Genomic DNA, 19,417 nt, shown 5'->3' on the forward strand with positions numbered 1-19,417 from the left:
GATGGAGCTCATCCCATCGGGTTGATGCCGTATTGGCCGGTCGTTGGGATCTCAGCAGCCACTACGTAGGAACGGAAGAGGAGTCTACCCAAGCGAGTCCGATGCCAAATAGGGAGACGGCTGCGATAATGATGGATCGGATGCCACTCGAAGGGTTCTCAATGGTTTTAAGATCGCCCACTGTTATGAGCCTCACTGTTCAAATGTACCGAGCTATATCTTCCGCATTTTGGGGTACTGAAAAGAAAAGGGTTTACGCCGCCTGAACTTCGGATGAGGAAGGTCTCATGATTAAGACTCATGATCAGAACTGAAGATTTTATCTATGGTTTGAAGAAAGCTATCAATACTAATGCTGCTCAATATTCGCTGAAAGGCTGGCAACGTCAATGGATGTTGAGTTCCGTGACTAGTAAACCTCGTTAGTGATCTTGTTTAAAAGGCTTCTGCGTCTTGGAGTTCCTGTTGAACCTCTTCCCTTCTATGCAAGCCCCTTATCGGAGGAGCCGGAGGGAATTATGGCACTTTCTTATCGATCTCGTATTAATAGTCATCAGGGAGATTATATAGAAGTGGCGGGGCCCATATCAACCATCACGGCAGGAAACATTTCAGGATACGATGGATTGCAGAATAACACAATCCAAATTCCCCTGGAGGAAAGCGTCACTCTCGACTTTGGAGGTATACTCAAGGAATTCTTTGTTTTAAATGGGAGCCCCGAGTGCTATTCTCTCAGAACGATAATCGAAGTCGCTGGCCTTGTTGACCTAGACAGATGCTCTGTCAGTCTTATCCATGGACAGGTATACTCAGTCAGAGGGAATATTAATAGCTCAAACTGAGTTAGATAATAAGAATACAGAGAACCCAGCTTATCAATAGATATAATGAGAGGCCCTGTCTCAAATCACTATCATCTGTAGCACGAGCATAGCTGATGAGTTGATGCCTGTTCAAAGAGAGTGAACATTCGAGAGGACTGTAGAAATAGCAGGACAGAAACTGACATGTATATCCCTTTTCCAGTGCTGCCAAGACTCTACTCTTTTCTCATTCTGACTTCGGAGGAAATGGTTTGATATCACAGGGCGATATTGCAAAGCGCTAACCATCGTAACATGGCCTTGCAGTAGAGTGTACTTGTGTTGATCCATACGATCGAAACTGAGCACTGTCAAATTATCTTTCCCATGGACTTATGGCCGCCTGTGTTCGAGACGTTCAGGTAGTTGCATGCACATGCTCAGCGATGTGCATGCCTTGGGTCAAGCTGCCTACATTTTAAAAACTCTCTTCAGTTTCAACACGATCTACAGTTTGGCACTCTGCTGTCTTACCCACTGCGTTCATTTCAGAGTCTGGAGAAATGCATTTGAACTTGTGTTGCACACAAAAACTACCTATTAGACAAACGTTGTCACACTCTGTCTTGTGCACACGGCAGAATTGGCAAGCCGTCACATCACACTCCTTATAGGTGAATTTTGTCGTGCTCAAGTACCTCTGTAGTTTTTCTGAGTCTTTCGATTGAGTGCCATCTCGATCCTGGCTTTCTTAGATACCAGATCTCATTAGAGAGTGCGTAGGGAAAAGTCGATGTGATTGTCGCATTGCCCGTTGAAGGCAGAAGTGGGCAGGAACTGAGATCAGAGAGATAAAGGAGAAACCGTGCGAACGAATCAATTTTATCGCAACAACAATCTCATCTACGAAGATATTTGTTTAGTTTTACAAAGTGCATTGCAGCTTAGCCACCAACTTTCTTAAAGATACCTTGGTAAGGTCCATCATATTGAGAGTTCCGACAGTCTCTAGGCAAGCTGTTTGTATTGGGAAAACAAGATCATGCAAATTATAGCTCATTGAAATGAGTAACTTGTTCTTGTACTTGCCTTAGATGCACATTGCATTAATCAAGTACTCGGCTTTGAGCACGTTCCTATCAATGGGCTGTGTAAGATTATAGTGCCTCCCATTTTGGGTAGTAGGGTAGGTATGTGAAACTGAGTGCATATCAGCTATCGAGTTATGCCTTGACCGCTTTTGAAAAACCAATAGTATGTACGACTTGCATAGTAGTTGAGATGATACAGTGATGCAGCTGGCCCAACTTGGTACAAGTACTGGAAATAGCGATTTACCCGGTACCGATTATCCATCTAAAGACTCTCTGGCAGCCATTACTATGGGATTCGACGATAGCAATGAACAAGGCGGAATTCCTTCTTAGACGACTCAGCTTCAATTTATCATTGTCGTTGTCCTGGGAAAATACTGTCAACTATGGCCGAGGACAAAGTTATGAGTCAACATATCGAAAAGTAGGTATGTACAGTGGCAACTACACGCTCAGTAACAATCGGTACAGAGCAACACTCGAAATCTCCGACTGTCTTCAAGTTGTGGTCATGAATCATTAATACCTTTGCAATATTTCCTGATTTGTACCGTCCCCAAACATCAGATAACACATGTCTTGAAGTGACACAATTGTGCTGTCTCATGCAGTCAATTGAGGTTAACTGGTGAGTCATGCCGCTGTAAAGGCGTTAAAGGCATGGTTTCTCGGAGGGTTGGACAAGAGGATAGGACCCGGGTTGAGTTGTCGATCAGGTTGATGCTAAGGTAGACATGCAGATGGGAGGGTGATCGTTCTTGATGTACAAGATAATAAGTCTTGCCCGATTTGCTCACTATTTGTTAGGGAATCAGTTGACTGACTGCCCATACTTGGATATCCTATTTGCCTCTCTACGATATAGATGTCGACCCATAGTAGTTATACCGTGCAAATTTAGTCTGGGCTGTCGAGCACTAAGCTTCATTCCAAGGCAGACATATCTACTTCAGGATTATGCGGCGGTTCTCAAGCCGTGCTTATCAAGCTCAGTGGAGTGATGTAGTCAGATTGTTGGAGGTCCTTCCTCAAACGGCTGGCCGGGTCCACCTTCCAATGCCCGGTTAAGTGACGCACGGGCCAAATATTCCGGGGACGGTTCAGTTCCACTGCACTGGCACCGAGTGGGGGTTACCTAGCCTCGTCTCGCCTGCCCGGACTTTCTGCATCTTACAACGGGCTGTTACCGTATGTACGTCTATTCATCTTCTTTGCAGAGAAACTCTCAAACTTCATAGAGACTTCTTACCATATCCAGACTAATACCAGGCAGACACATACAAAATAGCACGGTGCCTGGACGAAAATACGCGCTTCGCAAGGCCTCAATTTTACTGCCTATCTCTGTCACTCAAGATGGCTGCTGATGGATAATACAGTATGCACAGTAGTCTCCGCCAGCGGCGTAGGGTGGACCAGATGATCGCTTTCTCAATTGGCCAGCTCGAAAAGACCCTGCATTGTCACTCATCATGGTGGCTGACGAGCGGTCTGAATGCCGGCCTCACTTTGCTCTTGTTAACTAACACAAGGGACACAATCAAGAGGTTCGTCAAAAGACATTGCCCAATAATCCCGGTGCCGAGTTGCTCATAATGCTGTGCACGGAGGTACACTTGTTACTTGGCCATGATTATTTCTACAATACGCTTGCACAGATGCACTGCACATCATACCTTGCAGCAGAATCCCACCATACTCTTTATGGATCATTGATGCCTCGCCGCGAGGAGTCACAAGCAGAGGAACTTTTCAAATTCACTAACCACCCAGCTTCCCAACCCCATGATGATACACTCCTTGAAGTGATATCTCAAGCAAACCAACCCTTATCCCTACGGCACCCTTCAATTCACCCATGCGCGACCCTGTTCGAGCGGCTGTTTAAAGCACCCAGACTTTAGTCATGACCCAAAATTCACACTTTCGATTATCTAACCTTGTCTTTCTGACGTCTTGCCTCGTTGACTCAATCCACCCAAACACGGAATACGGCAACATACTATGGGTCCCGCCTTTTTTTCATAGATCCCAGGAACAGTATCGGCCAGCTTATTTATTACATGTACGAAATATGACTGACTTGAGAGGATTTTATAAAGACTGTTGAATCCTTGCCACTTTCTCCTGCATCTTACTCTCCCCTCCACTTCGTTTCTATCTCGGTCTGGCGACTGTTTCTGGTATTCAATTATAAGGTCTCAACAGCTTGCCAAGGATAACTACTATAATAAGAACGGACAACGACAAACATCGCCATCTGGCGTTTCGCGCCACTGTTCCCCAGAGTGCTTCACTTGCGATATTGCACATCCATCATCATGGTTGTCAATAACCTTGATGTTGTTCTGACCGGCGCTGGTCTTGGTCTCGTAGCATTGGCCACTACACCCGCTCTAGTCGCAGTTATCAACCAACTGCGTAAGCGAACCCCCAAGGATAACTTCTATGAAGATGTCGATGGGAAAAGTACACCAGAAAGCATTGCCGCCTTTTCAAACCGGCTACCCAAGATCTTGATCCTGGTTTCATCCGCTACAGGCCTCGGAACGTCCATCGCTGTATCAGTGCTGTCATCGCTTCACGGCTCTTCAAACGAATTGTTGCTCAAGAACTGGCTTCTTACTGGCGCATGGGTGAGTAACTCGAGTCTGCGATAGTTTTTGAGTAAGACTGACCCCCATAAATAGATTCTGGCTGTTCTTCATGCCATATCGTTGAGTGCCCATCATTCACCGGTAAAGGTTCACGACCTTGGACTTTGGCTCCTGTTGTCTTCGGTTACCGTTGCCATTATTACTGCGGTTCAATTGACCAAGGAAGCTCAGCATGCTTCAGATGAGACCATCGCTACTTTGGTCCTTCGTGCCGTGAATGCTGGAGCCGCCATCTTCATCGGTTTCTTCAGTGTATTGCTCCCGCGTCGACCTGAAGTTTTTGTTCAAGATCGCAAAGTTGACGGCCAATGGACCGTATCTGCCTTCAACCGCTATACTTGGTCATGGATTGGTCCTCTTCTTCGTTTTGCGACCCAGAAGAATGACCTCGACGCAAGTGATGTCCCTGAGCCCGACAGGACTCTTCGAGCTGCAGGCCTAAAAGAAGACTGGTTTGCCTCAAAGCCTCAAAACAGTCTCTTTCGCTCCGTACTTTGGGCCTACAAAGGTCCATTTTTCTTCCAGTTTTCAATCACTATTTCCCGGAACCTCCTAGCTCTTCTGCCTTTCTGGGCCATGTTGAGAGTCATTAATATTCTTGAACAAAGAGATGTGGGACTGGCTGGATCATCTAACCTGGAACTCTGGGTACTAGTATTTGCCATGGCTGGTTTCAACCTTCTGGATGCTTGGGTTGAGGGATGGGCATTCTGGTACTCGTTTGCATGTATCGCCCTGCCTATTCGATCCCAGCTTTCGACGCTCATCTTTGAAAAATCACTTCGACGCAAGAACGTAAAATCGGCAGAAAAGTCAAAGGAGTCAGACACATCGCAGGAAGCTCCCGATAAGAAAAGCGAGGACGAATCCGATGATGGCTCTAGTGTGCTCAAGTCCCGACAAGCCATCGTCAACCTTGTCGGCGTCGATGCTTTACGAATCTCAAACTTCACGGGATACCAATTTCTAATTATCAACAGCATCTTCAAACTGTTCTTCTTTTCCTTCTTCCTAGTCCGTCTGATTGGATGGATCCCCTTCACAGCTGGGTTTTTCGCCTGGGGTCTCACTCTTCCTGCCAACACCTACTTTTCTAAAGAATTGCTAGGAAGGTCAGACAAGCTGATGAAGCTTCGCGATGAAAAGCTTGCCGTGGTGAATGAGGCTTTGCTCGGTATGAGGCAAATTAAATTCGCCGCTCTTGAAAGCCGCTGGGAGAAGCGTATCCTGACTATGAGAGAGAGGGAACTCAAGACCCTCTGGGGGCTCTTTGTTGTTGATACTGGTCTTTTTGGATGCTGGGTCATCAGCCCCATTCTTCTTGCCGCGACATCTCTTGCCGTCTACGCCATCATCAACGGTCAACTTCAGCCATCGATCGCTTTTGTTAGTATTGGAATCTTCAAGGCCCTAGAGGTCTCCCTAGGCGTACTTCCGGAGCTTATCACAATGGGTGTGGACACTTATGTTTCCCTCAATCGAATTCAGACATACCTCAACGGTCCTGAGATGAAGCACACATTATCGGAAGGAACAGAGGTGGCCTTTGAAAATGCGAGCATCGCTTGGCCTGAGGACGATGACAAGTCAGATGAGGATAGATTCATCCTTAGAGACTTGAACTTTAGCTTTCCGGCTGGCGAGCTATCCGTTATCTCTGGAAAGACTGGTACGGGTAAAAGCTTGCTTCTTTCCGCTATTCTTGGCGAGACCGATATTTTGGAAGGATCTGTTTGTGTGCCACAAACCGTTTCTCCTGACGAGCGACATGATGCACAAGCTCACCTTGGCGACTGGATCCTTCCTGGGTCTGTCGCTTATGTTGGACAGACCCCTTGGCTTGAAAGTGCATCACTTCGCGATAATATCTTGTTCGGCTTACCCTTTGTTGAGGAACGTTACAACAGTACCGTCGAGGTTTGTGCTTTGACGAAGGACCTGCAGATACTTCCAGATGGCGACAAGACTGAGCTCGGTGCCAATGGTATCAATCTGAGTGGTGGACAGAAGTGGCGAGTCACCTTGGCTCGAGCCATCTATTCTCGTGCTGAAATCTTGGCTATGGATGACGTCTTTAGTGCTGTCGATGCACACGTTGGTCGACATATTTTTGAGAAGTGTGTCACAGGCGATATTTGCAAGGGAAGAACGAGAATTCTAGTCACCCATCACGTTGGCCTGGTTCAGTCGAAAGCCAAGTACATTGTTGAGCTCGGTGAAGGTGTGGCTCTGCACTCCGGTTTGGTGGCTGACTTTATTCGCGATGGGACATTGGATGAAATCAGGCATCATGAGGAAGCCGCACAGAAGTCCTCAGAAGACGAAACTGACTCTTCTACTGCTGTCAACTCTGGGGACGTCTCTGTCACTGACCCCACTGAAACAAACGAAAACATGCCACTGCAAAAGGTGCCTTCGAAAACCGCTAAGCAATTTATTCAGGAAGAAGCACGAGAGAAGGGTATGGTCAAGAAGCATGTATATCTTACTTATCTAAAAGACAGCGGTGGCGCGCTTATGTGGAGTGTGTGTGCGGTTGTCTTCCTTGGCTTCCAGGTTGGAATTCTTGGTACGTCTCAAAGTCTCTAGGTATGAGGTGTCTTGCTAACAATGTCAGCCCGGGCCTGGTGGCTCCGAATCTGGACTGGTGATGTCGACGAGAGTGTTTCTGCCAGCAGCCTCCAGCAGCAACACGGTCATGCCTCCGTCTTTTCACTTCAGCACTTCCCATATAGCTCTGCACCCGAGCTCAGAATCACCACATCCCACTACGATCTAAAGTATTACCTGTGGGTCTACATCGCAATCTCATCAGTTACAGCAATCATTGGCACTTTCCGATTCTTCTGGGCGTATTACCTTGCAATCAAAGCGAGTCGCTCACTCTTCGAAAAGATGCTGTTTACCGTCCTACACACTCCACTGAGATGGCTCGATACCGTTCCTGTTGGCAGAATCCTAAACCGATTCTCGTCGGATTTCAACATCATCGATAATCGTATCACTCTGGACTGGACCCAATTCATCGCCAATCTTTTGTCTCTGATCGGTGTATGTGTCGCCGCTTTCTTTGCCTCTGGTATCGTCATTCCCTTGGCTATAGTCTTGCTGGGACTTGGTATCCTTCTGGGCAATAGGTTCCTTTACGGTGCACGACCACTGAAGCGACTCGAGAGTAATTGCAAGTCCCCAGTCTTTGAGCTCTTCAACGGAGCACTTGCGGGCGTGTCCACCATCCGAGGATACAAAAAGACTCAGGTTTACATTGACAGGATGTATCAGAAACTTGATACATGGGCAATCATCACGTCTTACATGTGGCTCGTCAATCGCTGGATGGGCCTGCGCATGGGCCTAATAGGTACACTGTTCTCAACAATTGTTGGCATCATTGTTATTGTGAGTCCCAGTATGGATGCCGCACTTGCTGGATTTACTCTATCGTTTGCGATGGACTTTGCCGAGAGTATCCTCTGGACAATTCGAAACTATGCTACTATGGAACTGAATATGAATGCGACGGAGCGAGTTGTCGAGTATACAGAGCTTGAGATGGAGTCACTCGAGGGAGAGAAGCCATCTGCTGCGTGGCCTACTTCGGGAGCTATGAAGATCGACAACTTGGAGGTCTCATATGCACCCGATCTGCCACCTGTTCTCAGGGGAATTTCTTTCGACGTCAAGAACAATGAAAGAGTCGGTGTTGTAGGACGTACTGGCGCCGGAAAGTCATCCCTGACCCTTGCCTTTTTCCGGTTCTTGGAGGCTCGCTCTGGCAGCATTACTATTGACGGTCTGGATATCTCCAAAGTTGATTTGCACAGCTTGAGATCTCGTCTTGCCATCATTCCTCAGGTATTTGCCATCACCACCTATTATACAACACAAAACTAACCCATTCATAGGACCCCGTGCTTTTCTCAGGCACTATCAGATCAAACCTCGATCCTTTCGAGGATAACACAGATGACGAGCTCCGCGAATCTCTGACTCGTGTCCACCTTGTGGATTCTCAGCCCGCTACGCCTGCAAATGAACCATCGTCAGCAGCAACATCAACACTCGCTGTCAAAAACACAAACGTTTTCCGAGATCTCTCAAGCCCCATCTCTGAATCTGGTGGTAACCTCTCGCAAGGTCAGCGTCAACTTCTATGTTTGGCTCGTGCCATTGTAGCTCGACCTAAGATTATGGTCCTGGACGAGGCCACCTCGGCTGTCGACATGACTACCGATGCACTCATTCAACGCAGCATTCGAGAAGAGTTCACCGACAGCACATTGATCGTCATTGCGCACCGTCTGAGTACCATCGCTGATTTCGACCGTATTCTTGTCCTTTCCGATGGTCAAGTCGCCGAGTTTGGAACGCCAAGGGAGCTTTGGGAACAAGAGGGCGTGTTCCGCGATATGTGCGATAGCAGTGGAGAGAAGGAAAAGTTGAAGCAGACAATATTTGGTTAAGGTGAAAACAAAAAGAAGTTTATGATGTTTAGCTAGGATTTAAAGGAGTTGCGCACAAGCTGCAATTGCCAATCTATCTTCGGGACGATTGAGATGGCAAATGCAATGATATTTGTTTTATTTCTCCTCTTACAGTTAGTTCGATATAGAGCTGACACATAGCACCGTCTTAGCTATTGATCCCAAGTAACAAAATAGGTCACGGAGACAAGACATATACTCCAAAAAGCTGTCTCGATGAACACAATATACTGCAAAAAGTGAGGTTTCGCCCGGGATTGAACCGGGGACCTTCTCGGTGTTAACGAGATGCCATAACCGACTAGACCACGGAACCAGGATTTTTATTGGATGCTGCCGCTGACATTTGGAAAAATGTCGTTGACGATAGTGTCGTTCTGCTACAGGGTAAATTGCGTGGTTCGGACCGGTATACAATGACGGTAATATCGCTGCAGTATATTGTATAAATTCTTTAGGTATCTTGTTTATAATTCTGTAAGATGTGTTATCGATACTTGGTCGTCACAAGATTATGTCGTGATGTTGAACGGTGTCGATGTTGGGTAAGTCTTGGATTGTGTTCCGTAGAGAATTGATGGACGATTAGTTAACACCAACTTAGATACCTAGACTTACTGATCTACAAGGTTTAGACATACAAATGTAACTGATTTTCGGTCCCATAAAGTAAATTCATCTAGTTTTACACAATCATGCATCAAGCCGTAATGTTGTTTCCCATCGAGCATTCATCATGATATACAGATTTTATACAAGTCTTTCCTTTCTACCGCACCCATTTTATTTTCCAGACTTCCCAAATAGCGAAGCCATATAATCTCCAAACGTTGAGTTGCCTTCTGCTTGTCTCTGTTTCCTCTGCTCCGCCTGTGTGTCCCAGATCTTCTGGACGTTGCCCGCGACCTCGGCCTTGACTTGAAGATCAGCACGGAGAGCAGCCTCTTCAACCGCACGCTCCTCAGCCGGTAGCTTATCCAGCTGTTCCTTCCATTGCTGCTGGAGCTCTTCTGTGGGCACAACTGAATCGTCTTTGGCCTTTGGTAGTTTTGATTGGAAAACAGGAACAGGGAGACCTTCGGCCTTGGCCTTTTCTACCGCCTCCTCGTGCTTGATCATCCTTTGGTAGAGAGCATCGGCGTGCATTTGAATGTCGTCCTCTATTTCGGGTGATCTACCCACCACTGAGCCATGACCCAACGCACGAAGGAATCTCTGTATATGGTTAGAAATATTAAATACGAGGAGCATATTGCGAGCGACATACCGATTGCATCAAGTAGCACCTCTCGAAACTGCGCACTTGGTTCCTGCACATTTGTATTTGGTCTTCCCAGCTTCCATGCTTCATGCAATTCACCCATTCCTCTTGATACTCGGCGCAGTTCTCCAACGCTGCTTTACCAATGGCCTCTTTTCGCTCCTTGTATGCTTCCAACACACTCATCAGCTTTTCATGGTCTGATGCTGTCTCAGCTTCAATCTCGGCAAGCGGTCGGTAGCTCTTCCATAGATGCGCATATCGTCCATCCTTGTACAAGCTCGCTGAGGGAGCAGCTGGTTTTTGCCCTTGTGTCTCTGCTACTGTGACGTTTGTATTGCTGGGCTTCTGAACTGCTTGAGCAGGATGCGCAGGCTGGTTCGCTGGGTATTTGAGGGGAGATTCTTTCTCGAGAAAGTCACGAAGGCTGGGATCGAGTTTTGCTAGCGGGTCTGCCGACTTGTCGGTGCCGAGAATTGACGATATCCAGCCCATTTTGAAAAGGTGTTGAGCTTAGTGGAAGTCGAGGGTGGGATAATTGTTTGAAGCTGGATTCGAGATTGTCCCTCCAAAGTTTCAGCATAGCTTCAATTGAGATAAAGTGGAGGTGTGAACAAGACCATGGCACTGTACGCGATACTGTGTTTCAACTCCGTTTATAACGTTGACCCAATCAGACAGAGCTCATATCATGGGAGAGCAATTAGAATATTAAGGATTAGATGGCAGTCAACATTCACACAGGTTTGGCACAGATACAAAAGCTTGGTCATAAGTTGTCGTTGCTATTTTATTTTTGAAGTGGAATGACACCTCAAGACTGGAGCCGTGTCTATCCATCATGAATGAGATCTTCATCACAGACGCAACGGCATCTCACAAGTCAAATCATCAGCTCCTCACAGCACTGGCATTTTTTGGTCGGTGAATAGTCAAAGGTATGAACGTAATCTTGAGATCATGACGACCCTTTTCCTAGCCATATCACGCCCGATTGAACCATCAACCCAAAACAATTGTCTTCGTGAATCCTTTTTTATTCGCGATTGCATCTATAGCACAACCATTTGCAACGCAATATCCGGTGCCCGACCCTTCAGGGGAAACTTTCCATTTGCCCTGATGCTTATCACGCCGAAAAAATGCCAGAAGGTAGGATAGTCCCAACTTAAAACTTGGAGAACTTCTTAACAGACTTGCCGGTTCGGGGCAGGACACGCAGGACGTTGAAGCGGACCTTGAATTAATGTTAGCAATTGTTCCTCACACACAGCGGTTCCAAATCGTTCGGGGACAAAACGTACAGTCTTGCTGAGAGGTCGGCACTGGCCAACGGTAACCTGGTCACCCTCCTGGACACGGAAAGCGGGGGAAACGTGGGCGGCAACGTTCTTGTGTCGCTTCTCGTATCGGGAGTACTTCTGAATAAAGTGAAGGTACTCGCGGCGGATGATGATGGTTCGGTGCATCTTGGTGGAAACGACGGTACCGGTCAGGATACGGCCACGGATAGAGACGAGACCAGTGAAGGGGCACTTCTTGTCTACAAGGTCAAAGTGTTAGTGATGCGCTCTTCAATGCATGCCATTCCCTGCATATGATCTCTTGTCCTGCCCAATGCTCGTCCATCATGGTCGTGATTTCGTGTGTCGATTGTCGATTTCGTTCCTTGTCTTCCAAAATTTCCCAAGTCTCAATATTGATCGCACGTACCGATGTAGCTGCCCTCAATGGCGGTCTTGGGGGTTCGGAAACCCAGACCGACGTCCTTGTACCATCGTCGGCCACCCTTGCCCGGTCGGGTGGACTTGGTCTTGGTCTTCGAGTTCTGGAAGATGTGAGGCTGCTTCTGGAAAGCACGCTCCGACTGGACGGTCAACTCGGTCGCCCTGATGGAGAGGTTAGCGACTCATTCGTTTTTCGACATCGTATATTCGTTTCGCTGTGACTGACATCTTGAATTATCCTTCTCGGGCAGGTACCGTAGGCGAGATGGCGTATCGTAGGTTGAGCTGGTAGGGCGAGGTTGAGACTGGCTAAGGCGGACAGTAGTTTTCGCTGATGGAGAAGTAGGGCAGGAAAACTACTTTTCGTGAACCTACTTAGGGCTTGCAAAAATTAGGCAAGTGGCGGTGCATCAACCGAGCGCCACAGCACGTGATGGTGGGGAGACCTGTGGCTGTGGTCTCACGTGAGTCGGCGACAGTTCTGGCCATGATTTTTTAGAGTGGGTAAATGAGCAGCACTTGTCGACGTGGGTCCCTGGTCCCCTCCCCTGGCAGCCCATGCCCAAAGTAAACAAACACGCGTGAAATGGTGGTTGTACAAAGTTCACGCAGCCCACTATCAGTTTATCGCCATCGCGCTTTCATGCTGGGGTTGAACTTGAATCAAACAAGACCCAGCAATTTAATTACATACGATGGCGCCCGGTGATGCCACTCTGCCCGCTACGCGGCGCACGCGCAGATCAATCGGTGCGCATACAGATGTTAATAAAGCTTTCGGAAAAGAGAATGCGACAACCGACGTCACGAGTTCCTTGGCTGCGAATCGCAAAAAGTCGAGGAGTAAGAGTTTAGGTCCTGGTGGCCTGGATGCACTTATGAAAGCCAACGGAAACAGGCGAGCTGTGAGACATTCTGGTTGTCTATTATTTAATCCAATGCAATATACTAATAAATGCAGTCCCTTGCTGCCCCTACGAGAGCCCCGCGTTCAATTCTTAAACCAACAATGCCAATTCCCGAGATACCCCCCTTAAAGCCCAGACAATCGAAAATAAATAATTCCAGAGAGCCGACACAAGAGTTTTCAACCCCTACTCTCAGCGGTTCCAAGATTGCCATCAAGACAGAAGAAGAGCAGCAAGCCGCAGCACGAGAGCGTGAGGAGCGGGAGCGTCGTGATGCCCGTCGCAAGTCACTTGCCAACCGTCGCGTATCCTTCGCCGCCGAGGCAACTCTACACACCTTTCACGAAGTTGAATTCAATCAAGATTCAACAACATCTACCGATTCGACAAGGCGAAACTCTACCGCAGCACAACAAAGGGAACGGGAAGAGGAAGACAAGAAAAATCGACGGAGCTCTGGCCCCCCTCAAATCGACTTTCACGAATCCGATGACGACACTGCGACAACACTCTATAGTTCAGATTCCGAGCCTGCAGATGCGGTCGAAGAGGTTGCTGATGTTGAGGAGGATGGCGACGACGACAGCAGCGAGTCCGACGACGGAACGATGATGACAATCGACGATGTGACCGGAACAACAGCTGCTTCGGATCGGTCAGTTGATTCTGATGATGGAGAGTCATCCACGCTAGATGAAGCTCTCAGACTGGCTGCGCGAAGAGCTGGTAACCAGCAACTCAGGGATGACGAAGACGACGATGATCTCGATGATGACGAAGAATTCATTCCCTCGTTTGGATGGGGCAAAGATGCAAATAAGCAAAATATCGCTGCCCAGAACCAAGAAAATCAGCCACCTCCTGCTCGTCCTCAACCGAAACAAGATCTCCAGGATGCCACAGAAACAAACATGAGCATGGATTTGGATATGGATATGGACATCACACGTGTAGTTGGCGGAATACTTAAGCCCCAATTAACCCAGCAGTATGATCCGGACGAAGACATGTCTATGGATGTTACTCGTGTGTTGGGGGGCATCCTTAAACGCCAGTCGCAAGAGCATAACCCAGACGAAGACATGTCAATGGATGTTACACGCGCATTTGGCGGCATTGTCAACCAGCCACAAAACGCGAGCGCCCCTATTGATGACCAAGAAGACGAAGACGATGCCCCGATGGAAGAAGCCACTATGGAGTTTACAACTGCAATTGGCGGCATCCAAAGACCAGCACCCATCGAAGAAGACGATGATTCGGACGGTAATGAAGACATGTCAATGGAGCTTACCACTGTTATTGGTGGGGTGCTGGCGAAAAATAAAAGAAAGACCATCGCTGCTTCGCGAAGGCGCTCAGCCTCTCAACCTGACGATGAGAACGACGACGAGGCCCCGATGGATATGACACTTGCAGTCGGTCAAATTCTCTCAAAACCGGACGATGATGACTCGGAAGACAACGCGGACGAAGAAGGCGATGCTACCATGGGAATGGACATGACCACTGCCATTGGGGGCATTCTCAACAAAGTGACAGGTGGTTCACGAGATCTGGGCAAGCGAGTTATGGAAGAAGAAGCTGATAGCGCAGCCAACCCAGACGAAGCAATTGAGGCTGCTATAAGCAAGAGTGCTGTCAGCCATTTTCTTCAACCCCCTACTGCAAGCGAGAAACAAACCACAACTCCAAGTCCTCGGCCTTCAAGATCCCCGGCAAGCGCTTTGCGAAATACCGCCAACCCAAAGATCCCAACACCACAACGAACCACTCGGAACTCTAGGACGCCCTCACCTGTGAAGGCAACAACAACACCACGGTCAGCCAAAGTAAGGACGCCAGCTTCCGCCAAACCAGCCACACCGCAGCTCGAGTCAGTCGTATCAGAACGGACGGCTACTCCTCGCTCTACGCAACGCATTTCTCGTTCTGCTTCTCCAAAACGACCGCCATCGGCCAGAACTACCAGAGCCAACTCCAGGACCCCATCTCCTGTCAAGTCCACTCCTAAGAAGAGTCTCTTCCAGAATAACCCCAGAAATGGCAGCCGAACCCCGACAGTCACATTGACACCTCAACGGCGACTTTCAGGACTCGGCGCAGACCGACCTGGACTTGGGTCGCCGCAAGTTACTGCGCTGTTTGATCGCCGGGGCTCGATTGGCGATATGGCTACCAGCTTTGTGCCCGGAAAGCGCGGTGTTATGTTCGAAGACCCCAAAGAAATGACGCAGGATATGGACCGCGAAGCTCGGGAAGAAGAGGAAAAGGAAAATCGCAGGAAAATTCTCGAACGGGAAGCGGACGGCGTTGAAGCCACGCTTAACCTGCGGGAGATGATTGACAGCTTGAGCCCTAAACGTAAGCCGCTCAAGGGTCGCAAGAGTCTTCATGTTGGGAGTGCCAAGGGTCTTCTGGGCAAAAGGCCAAATGAGCTTGATGACGAAGAGGAGGCCGAAGAGAACTACAGCGTAAAGAGACTTAAAGGACACCAAGGGAGTCCTGTAAAGAACATCAGGCTCCAACAGCCACCATCTAAAGAAGAAACTACCGGGAGACTGAATCTTTCATTCCGAAAAAGCCTGCTATCAAGTACCGTCACACCAACGCTGTCCTCACCAGCGAAATCTGACGCAGCAACAACGCCAAGGCACCAGGGAAGGTTCAAGGATGTTGCAGACGATCGACTTGGTCATCAGGTCAATTTCGATGAGACACCTGTTAAGGACATTGAGCAAATAGAGGACGAAGTTGAAGCAGCGGAGGAAGCAGATGGAGATAGGATTCATCTCCAGGATTTCCTGAACATGACCTCTATCCGCTTCATGGAACTGACAACCACAAAACGTCGTCACACACAGGCACCTGGAACTCTCGAAAATGGGTTTCTCGACGAGGGTGAAGAGGACCTTTCACTTGAACGATGCGTTGTCGCTGGTGCGTGCACAGTGCCAATGCTCGAACTATATCAGCACTCTTGTCGTGAGTTGAAGAAGTACATCTCTGAGGGTCGCAGGATTGTCAAAGAGATTGAAAACGATACTTTTGAGGACAACCCCCAGTTGTTCAAAGAGTACATGGCGGCCACACCTGACGTCAAGACTTTAATGGATAAGCAATTCATGAACGTCAAGAATCATGCTCGTCTTCTGAGCAAGGCTATGTGGTACGAATGGCGAATGAAACTACAAGAGGGCCTGAAGCAAGGCCTTCTAAGCATTGACGAAGGTATGGAAGCCGATAAAGAGCTTCTGGATAAGCAGAAGACCCTTCTTGACTCTGTTCTACCTGCTATCATGGATCGCTACAAGTCACTCGTGGAAGAGAGCGATAATCTTGAGGAGGTTGCTCGAGAGCTTGCCGACTGTGACCCTGCCGATCTAGACGCTGCTCGCGACGAGCTTGCCTCTCTTGACGAAGATGTTGAGTATAAGAAGAAACGAATCGCAGAGCTTAGGGAGCAATTCCAAGCTTCAGAAGTCGAAGTTGAAGACTTGAACGAGCAGAAGCAGAATTATATCGATGATATCGCAGAGTCTGAAAGGATTCGAGAAGAGTGCCGTGGCTGGACGAGCAAGGAGGTCAACAGCCTCAAAGGTACGTCTCTTTTTTGGAAACTGTTGACGGATAATAACTAACTAAATGTCTAGCTCGAGTTGATACTATCGAGAAGCAACATGGCTGGGCAGTGACGGGCATCTCTGGCACTGTCTTATCTATGTCATACAAGCGTGAGATTGAAATTGTTTTCGATATCACCGCATTCCAAGACCACCAGCCCAATTCAACAATCGATCTCTGGTACATCGCCGTTAACCGCGAAAAAAACCCACTCCCAAAGACTGCGGAGAAGGAATTCTTTCTACAAACGATTCGCGACTACGCTCGTGCGCTCCCGCATAACCGCACTGAGGCCTCTCACCTTCTGAGGAGTGTCCAGGCTGCCTGGGACAAGGCGAACTTTGTTTCGTCGCAAGTTGAACGACTTAACGCCACCTTTCCCACTACAGTGCAGAGGACTTCCGACTCGAGTATATCGATTACAACATCTATATTACTTGTGCCGTTGGAAAGCCGTGTGGAAGTAAAGCTAAGCCTCAGCACCCAAAGAGATGGGGGCGGCCTTGAAATGATTCTTAAGCCTGAGGCCAAAGTGGTCTATGGCGAGCACTTCAATGTCCCCAAGGTGGCCGACTTCCTTGCAACACGAATCGGCAAGACTGTTGGAGCTGGCGAAGAACAGTGGGGTGATGTGATGGTAGAGCTACAGGGGCGATTAATCGCAAGGGGCCGCAAGGCTTAACTTTAGTTAGATACAACAGATATAATGAGTGATGATGGGACTAGGAGTACATGGGCATCAGAAATTGGCGTTGTTTGGAATTAGATACCTTGGGTGTGGATTTATCCTTGTCAATAGTACTACAGTATTGACTTGCACATTGCCTTGTTAGTGATGCTTAATAAAGAGGTTGATTCTAGCAGAACGATATAAACATCCTTTATTTTCCATTCAATCCCTATTGGTCTAGTCATATCTTGACGTTGTATTCTTGTATATGCACGTAAAGACGATTGTCACTCGTCGCATTGTTTATATGTAGAACAAACACTCGAAGGTATCGCGAAGTGTGAACATGGCAAACAATTGATGAACCCTACGAGCCTCAGCATTTGCACAATAATATTTTTGCCCACAATAATCCTAAAACCAAACTGATGCTATTGTTCATCGAGGCCCGTATTTTTTAAACATGATTGTACTGGCAGCTGTCGCCAGCTGTCAGGTCAACGATTGTGCAGTGCTCGCCAGTGTCAATCACTGTCAAACGAGATTCTGCTGGTCTTGCGTTTGCCGTTTGCCCAACCGCCCTTCACTTTATTTATCTTCTTCATTTGCTTTCTCCTCTTTCTTCAGTTTCCCCCAAGCATCCTCAAGCATCCCAAGCATTCCCAAAGCATTCCCAAAGCATCAAGCATAACGCTTGAAAAACCAGCAACCTCGCACACCAAGACACAAGTGAGTCCCTCCTGAGTATCACGATCTTTTTATATGCACTGCGCGCTTCAAATTCATCTCGTCTTTATATATACTATAATGTAACACTGCGAAAAAGCTAACAGTGACATCTTCATAGACCAGACAAACGACACCATGCAGACCACAGATCTTCCGACATGGTTCTGGCTCCCACTCAAGGGCGACTGCGAGTGGGATTCCCCATTCAACATGGGGAACTGCTTCGACGAGCAGTACCACAACGTCTTTTTCATTTTGATCAAGGCGTTAATCTACCTCACAAGGTTCACGACGTTCCCGTTCGTGCTCTTTTTCGCGGGGATGCACGGAGAGTTCTTGGCCACCTTGCCCATGGCCATCCTCTCTACAACCACCATCATCCCCATGGTCCTCTTGCGGCTCATCTGGGCAGAAGACTACCACACTCATGGCGGTTTGGGCAACCCCATGGTGGAATATTCTGTCAAGACCTGGGCCATTCTCTCCATGCCAAACATCGTTTCATGGACCCCCAGTGCCGCTTTTGCGGTGAGCCACTCGGTGCGAATCGTTAGGGAAACTTTTGTTTCTCTTCGTATTCAAGCCGATTCCAGCTTCGACGCTGAGACTCTGTTCCCTACTCCCTTTGCCGGGAGGGACTGGGATTTGGATCTCAGCACATCCGGTGCTGAAGCCTGGATACGAATGCTGGTGCAGGAGGATCAAGAAGAGAGACACGCCCGACGGGAGGAAGAGAAGAGACTCGCGGCGGAGCAGAAGAGACTGGAGCAGGCCCCTTTGCTGATGCAGAAGCTTGAAGATGACACCAACATCGCCATCTGGAAAGCTATCAGCAAGAGGCGACCACAGCCCATCATCCGACGCCAGTCAGCTCTAACTCACCGGCAAGAGACTGAGATGCTGGCTGAGGAGAGGGGCCTGACCAAGAAGCAACTCTTGGCTCAGCGCTATGTGGTCGTGCCAGTGGACCAGAGCACTCAGTCGGACCCGTCCGACTTTGCTGACGACAGGGCGATGAAGACGCCAGTCAGTCCGATCGCCGAGATCCCCCTCATCTCCCGGCGTTCAGTCTGACTTGGCTGAGTCCCCTGTTCTGACGCAAGTTGAACCGTCTGAGCCCGCTCCCACTGGCTCCTCTCCATCATCATCTCTCTCTCCCCCTTCTCACGAGACGACACCGAAGAAGCCAGCTTCTTCCACCAACGACGCCGCCGCCGCCACTGCCACACCAGGCAGAGAGACGCCTCCTGTTCGAGAGCCTGCGCCTAGCGCAGTGTCTCCTCGACAGGAGGTCGTCGAGGCCATCACCACCCTCCCCTCTCCCCCCTCTCCTGGCGTTGTCGGTGTCGTCTCATCTTCCCATGTCGTCGATGAACCCATCTTCCCCTCTGAAGAAGAGCTCCCTCCCCAAGCCATCGTTCCAAAACAGAACCGGTGGGCCTGAGCCCTACGACAGC

The 19,417-nt window shown here is 48.5% G+C and overlaps 6 protein-coding genes and 1 non-coding gene across 7 annotated transcripts; 4 read left to right on the top strand and 3 right to left on the bottom strand.

Moving 5' to 3' along the window:
* Positions 1–518: 518 nt before the first annotated feature.
* Positions 519–845, top strand: FGSG_11802 (uncharacterized protein; the record flags this gene model as incomplete). The annotated part of the gene is made up of 1 exon (XM_011318062.1): positions 519–845. The coding sequence occupies one exon, from the start codon at positions 519–521 to the stop codon at positions 843–845; it is 327 nt and encodes a 108-aa protein (XP_011316364.1).
* Positions 846–4,221: 3,376 nt separating this feature from the next.
* FGSG_00669 (uncharacterized protein) lies at positions 4,222–9,020 on the top strand (the record flags this gene model as incomplete). The annotated part of the gene is made up of 4 exons (XM_011318063.1): positions 4,222–4,536; positions 4,591–7,126; positions 7,175–8,412; positions 8,463–9,020. 4 exons carry the CDS (start codon positions 4,222–4,224, stop codon positions 9,018–9,020), a joined length of 4,647 nt encoding a protein of 1,548 aa, XP_011316365.1.
* Positions 9,021–9,283: 263 nt separating this feature from the next.
* On the bottom strand, positions 9,284–9,357 carry FGSG_20510. Its single transcript has one exon. It is a non-coding gene; the product is annotated as a tRNA-Val (tRNA).
* Positions 9,358–9,824: 467 nt separating this feature from the next.
* FGSG_00670 (uncharacterized protein) lies at positions 9,825–10,797 on the bottom strand (the record flags this gene model as incomplete). Its single annotated transcript, XM_011318064.1, has 2 exons — positions 9,825–10,256; positions 10,309–10,797. The coding sequence occupies 2 exons, from the start codon at positions 10,795–10,797 to the stop codon at positions 9,825–9,827; spliced, it is 921 nt and encodes a 306-aa protein (XP_011316366.1).
* Positions 10,798–11,069: 272 nt separating this feature from the next.
* On the bottom strand, positions 11,070–12,395 carry FGSG_00671 (40S ribosomal protein S11). Its single transcript, XM_011318065.1, has 4 exons — positions 12,256–12,395; positions 12,016–12,191; positions 11,607–11,845; positions 11,070–11,539 (listed from the first exon to the last, which is right to left on the bottom strand). Coding segments are annotated over exons 1-4 (486 nt in total). The 5' UTR covers positions 12,258–12,395; the 3' UTR covers positions 11,070–11,470.
* Positions 12,396–12,724: 329 nt separating this feature from the next.
* On the top strand, positions 12,725–17,243 carry FGSG_00672 (uncharacterized protein; the record flags this gene model as incomplete). Its single annotated transcript, XM_011318066.1, has 3 exons — positions 12,725–12,934; positions 12,991–16,537; positions 16,591–17,243. 3 exons carry the CDS (start codon positions 12,725–12,727, stop codon positions 17,241–17,243), a joined length of 4,410 nt encoding a protein of 1,469 aa, XP_011316368.1.
* An 852-nt stretch (positions 17,244–18,095) lies between these two features.
* On the top strand, positions 18,096–19,034 carry FGSG_00673 (uncharacterized protein; the record flags this gene model as incomplete). Its single annotated transcript, XM_011318067.1, has 1 exon — positions 18,096–19,034. One exon carries the CDS (start codon positions 18,096–18,098, stop codon positions 19,032–19,034), a length of 939 nt encoding a protein of 312 aa, XP_011316369.1.
* Between the last annotated feature and the right edge of the window lie 383 nt (positions 19,035–19,417).

This window comes from Fusarium graminearum, chromosome 1, assembly GCF_000240135.3.
Source record: "Fusarium graminearum PH-1 chromosome 1, whole genome shotgun sequence".
Taxonomy (NCBI): Eukaryota; Fungi; Ascomycota; class Sordariomycetes; order Hypocreales; family Nectriaceae; genus Fusarium; species Fusarium graminearum.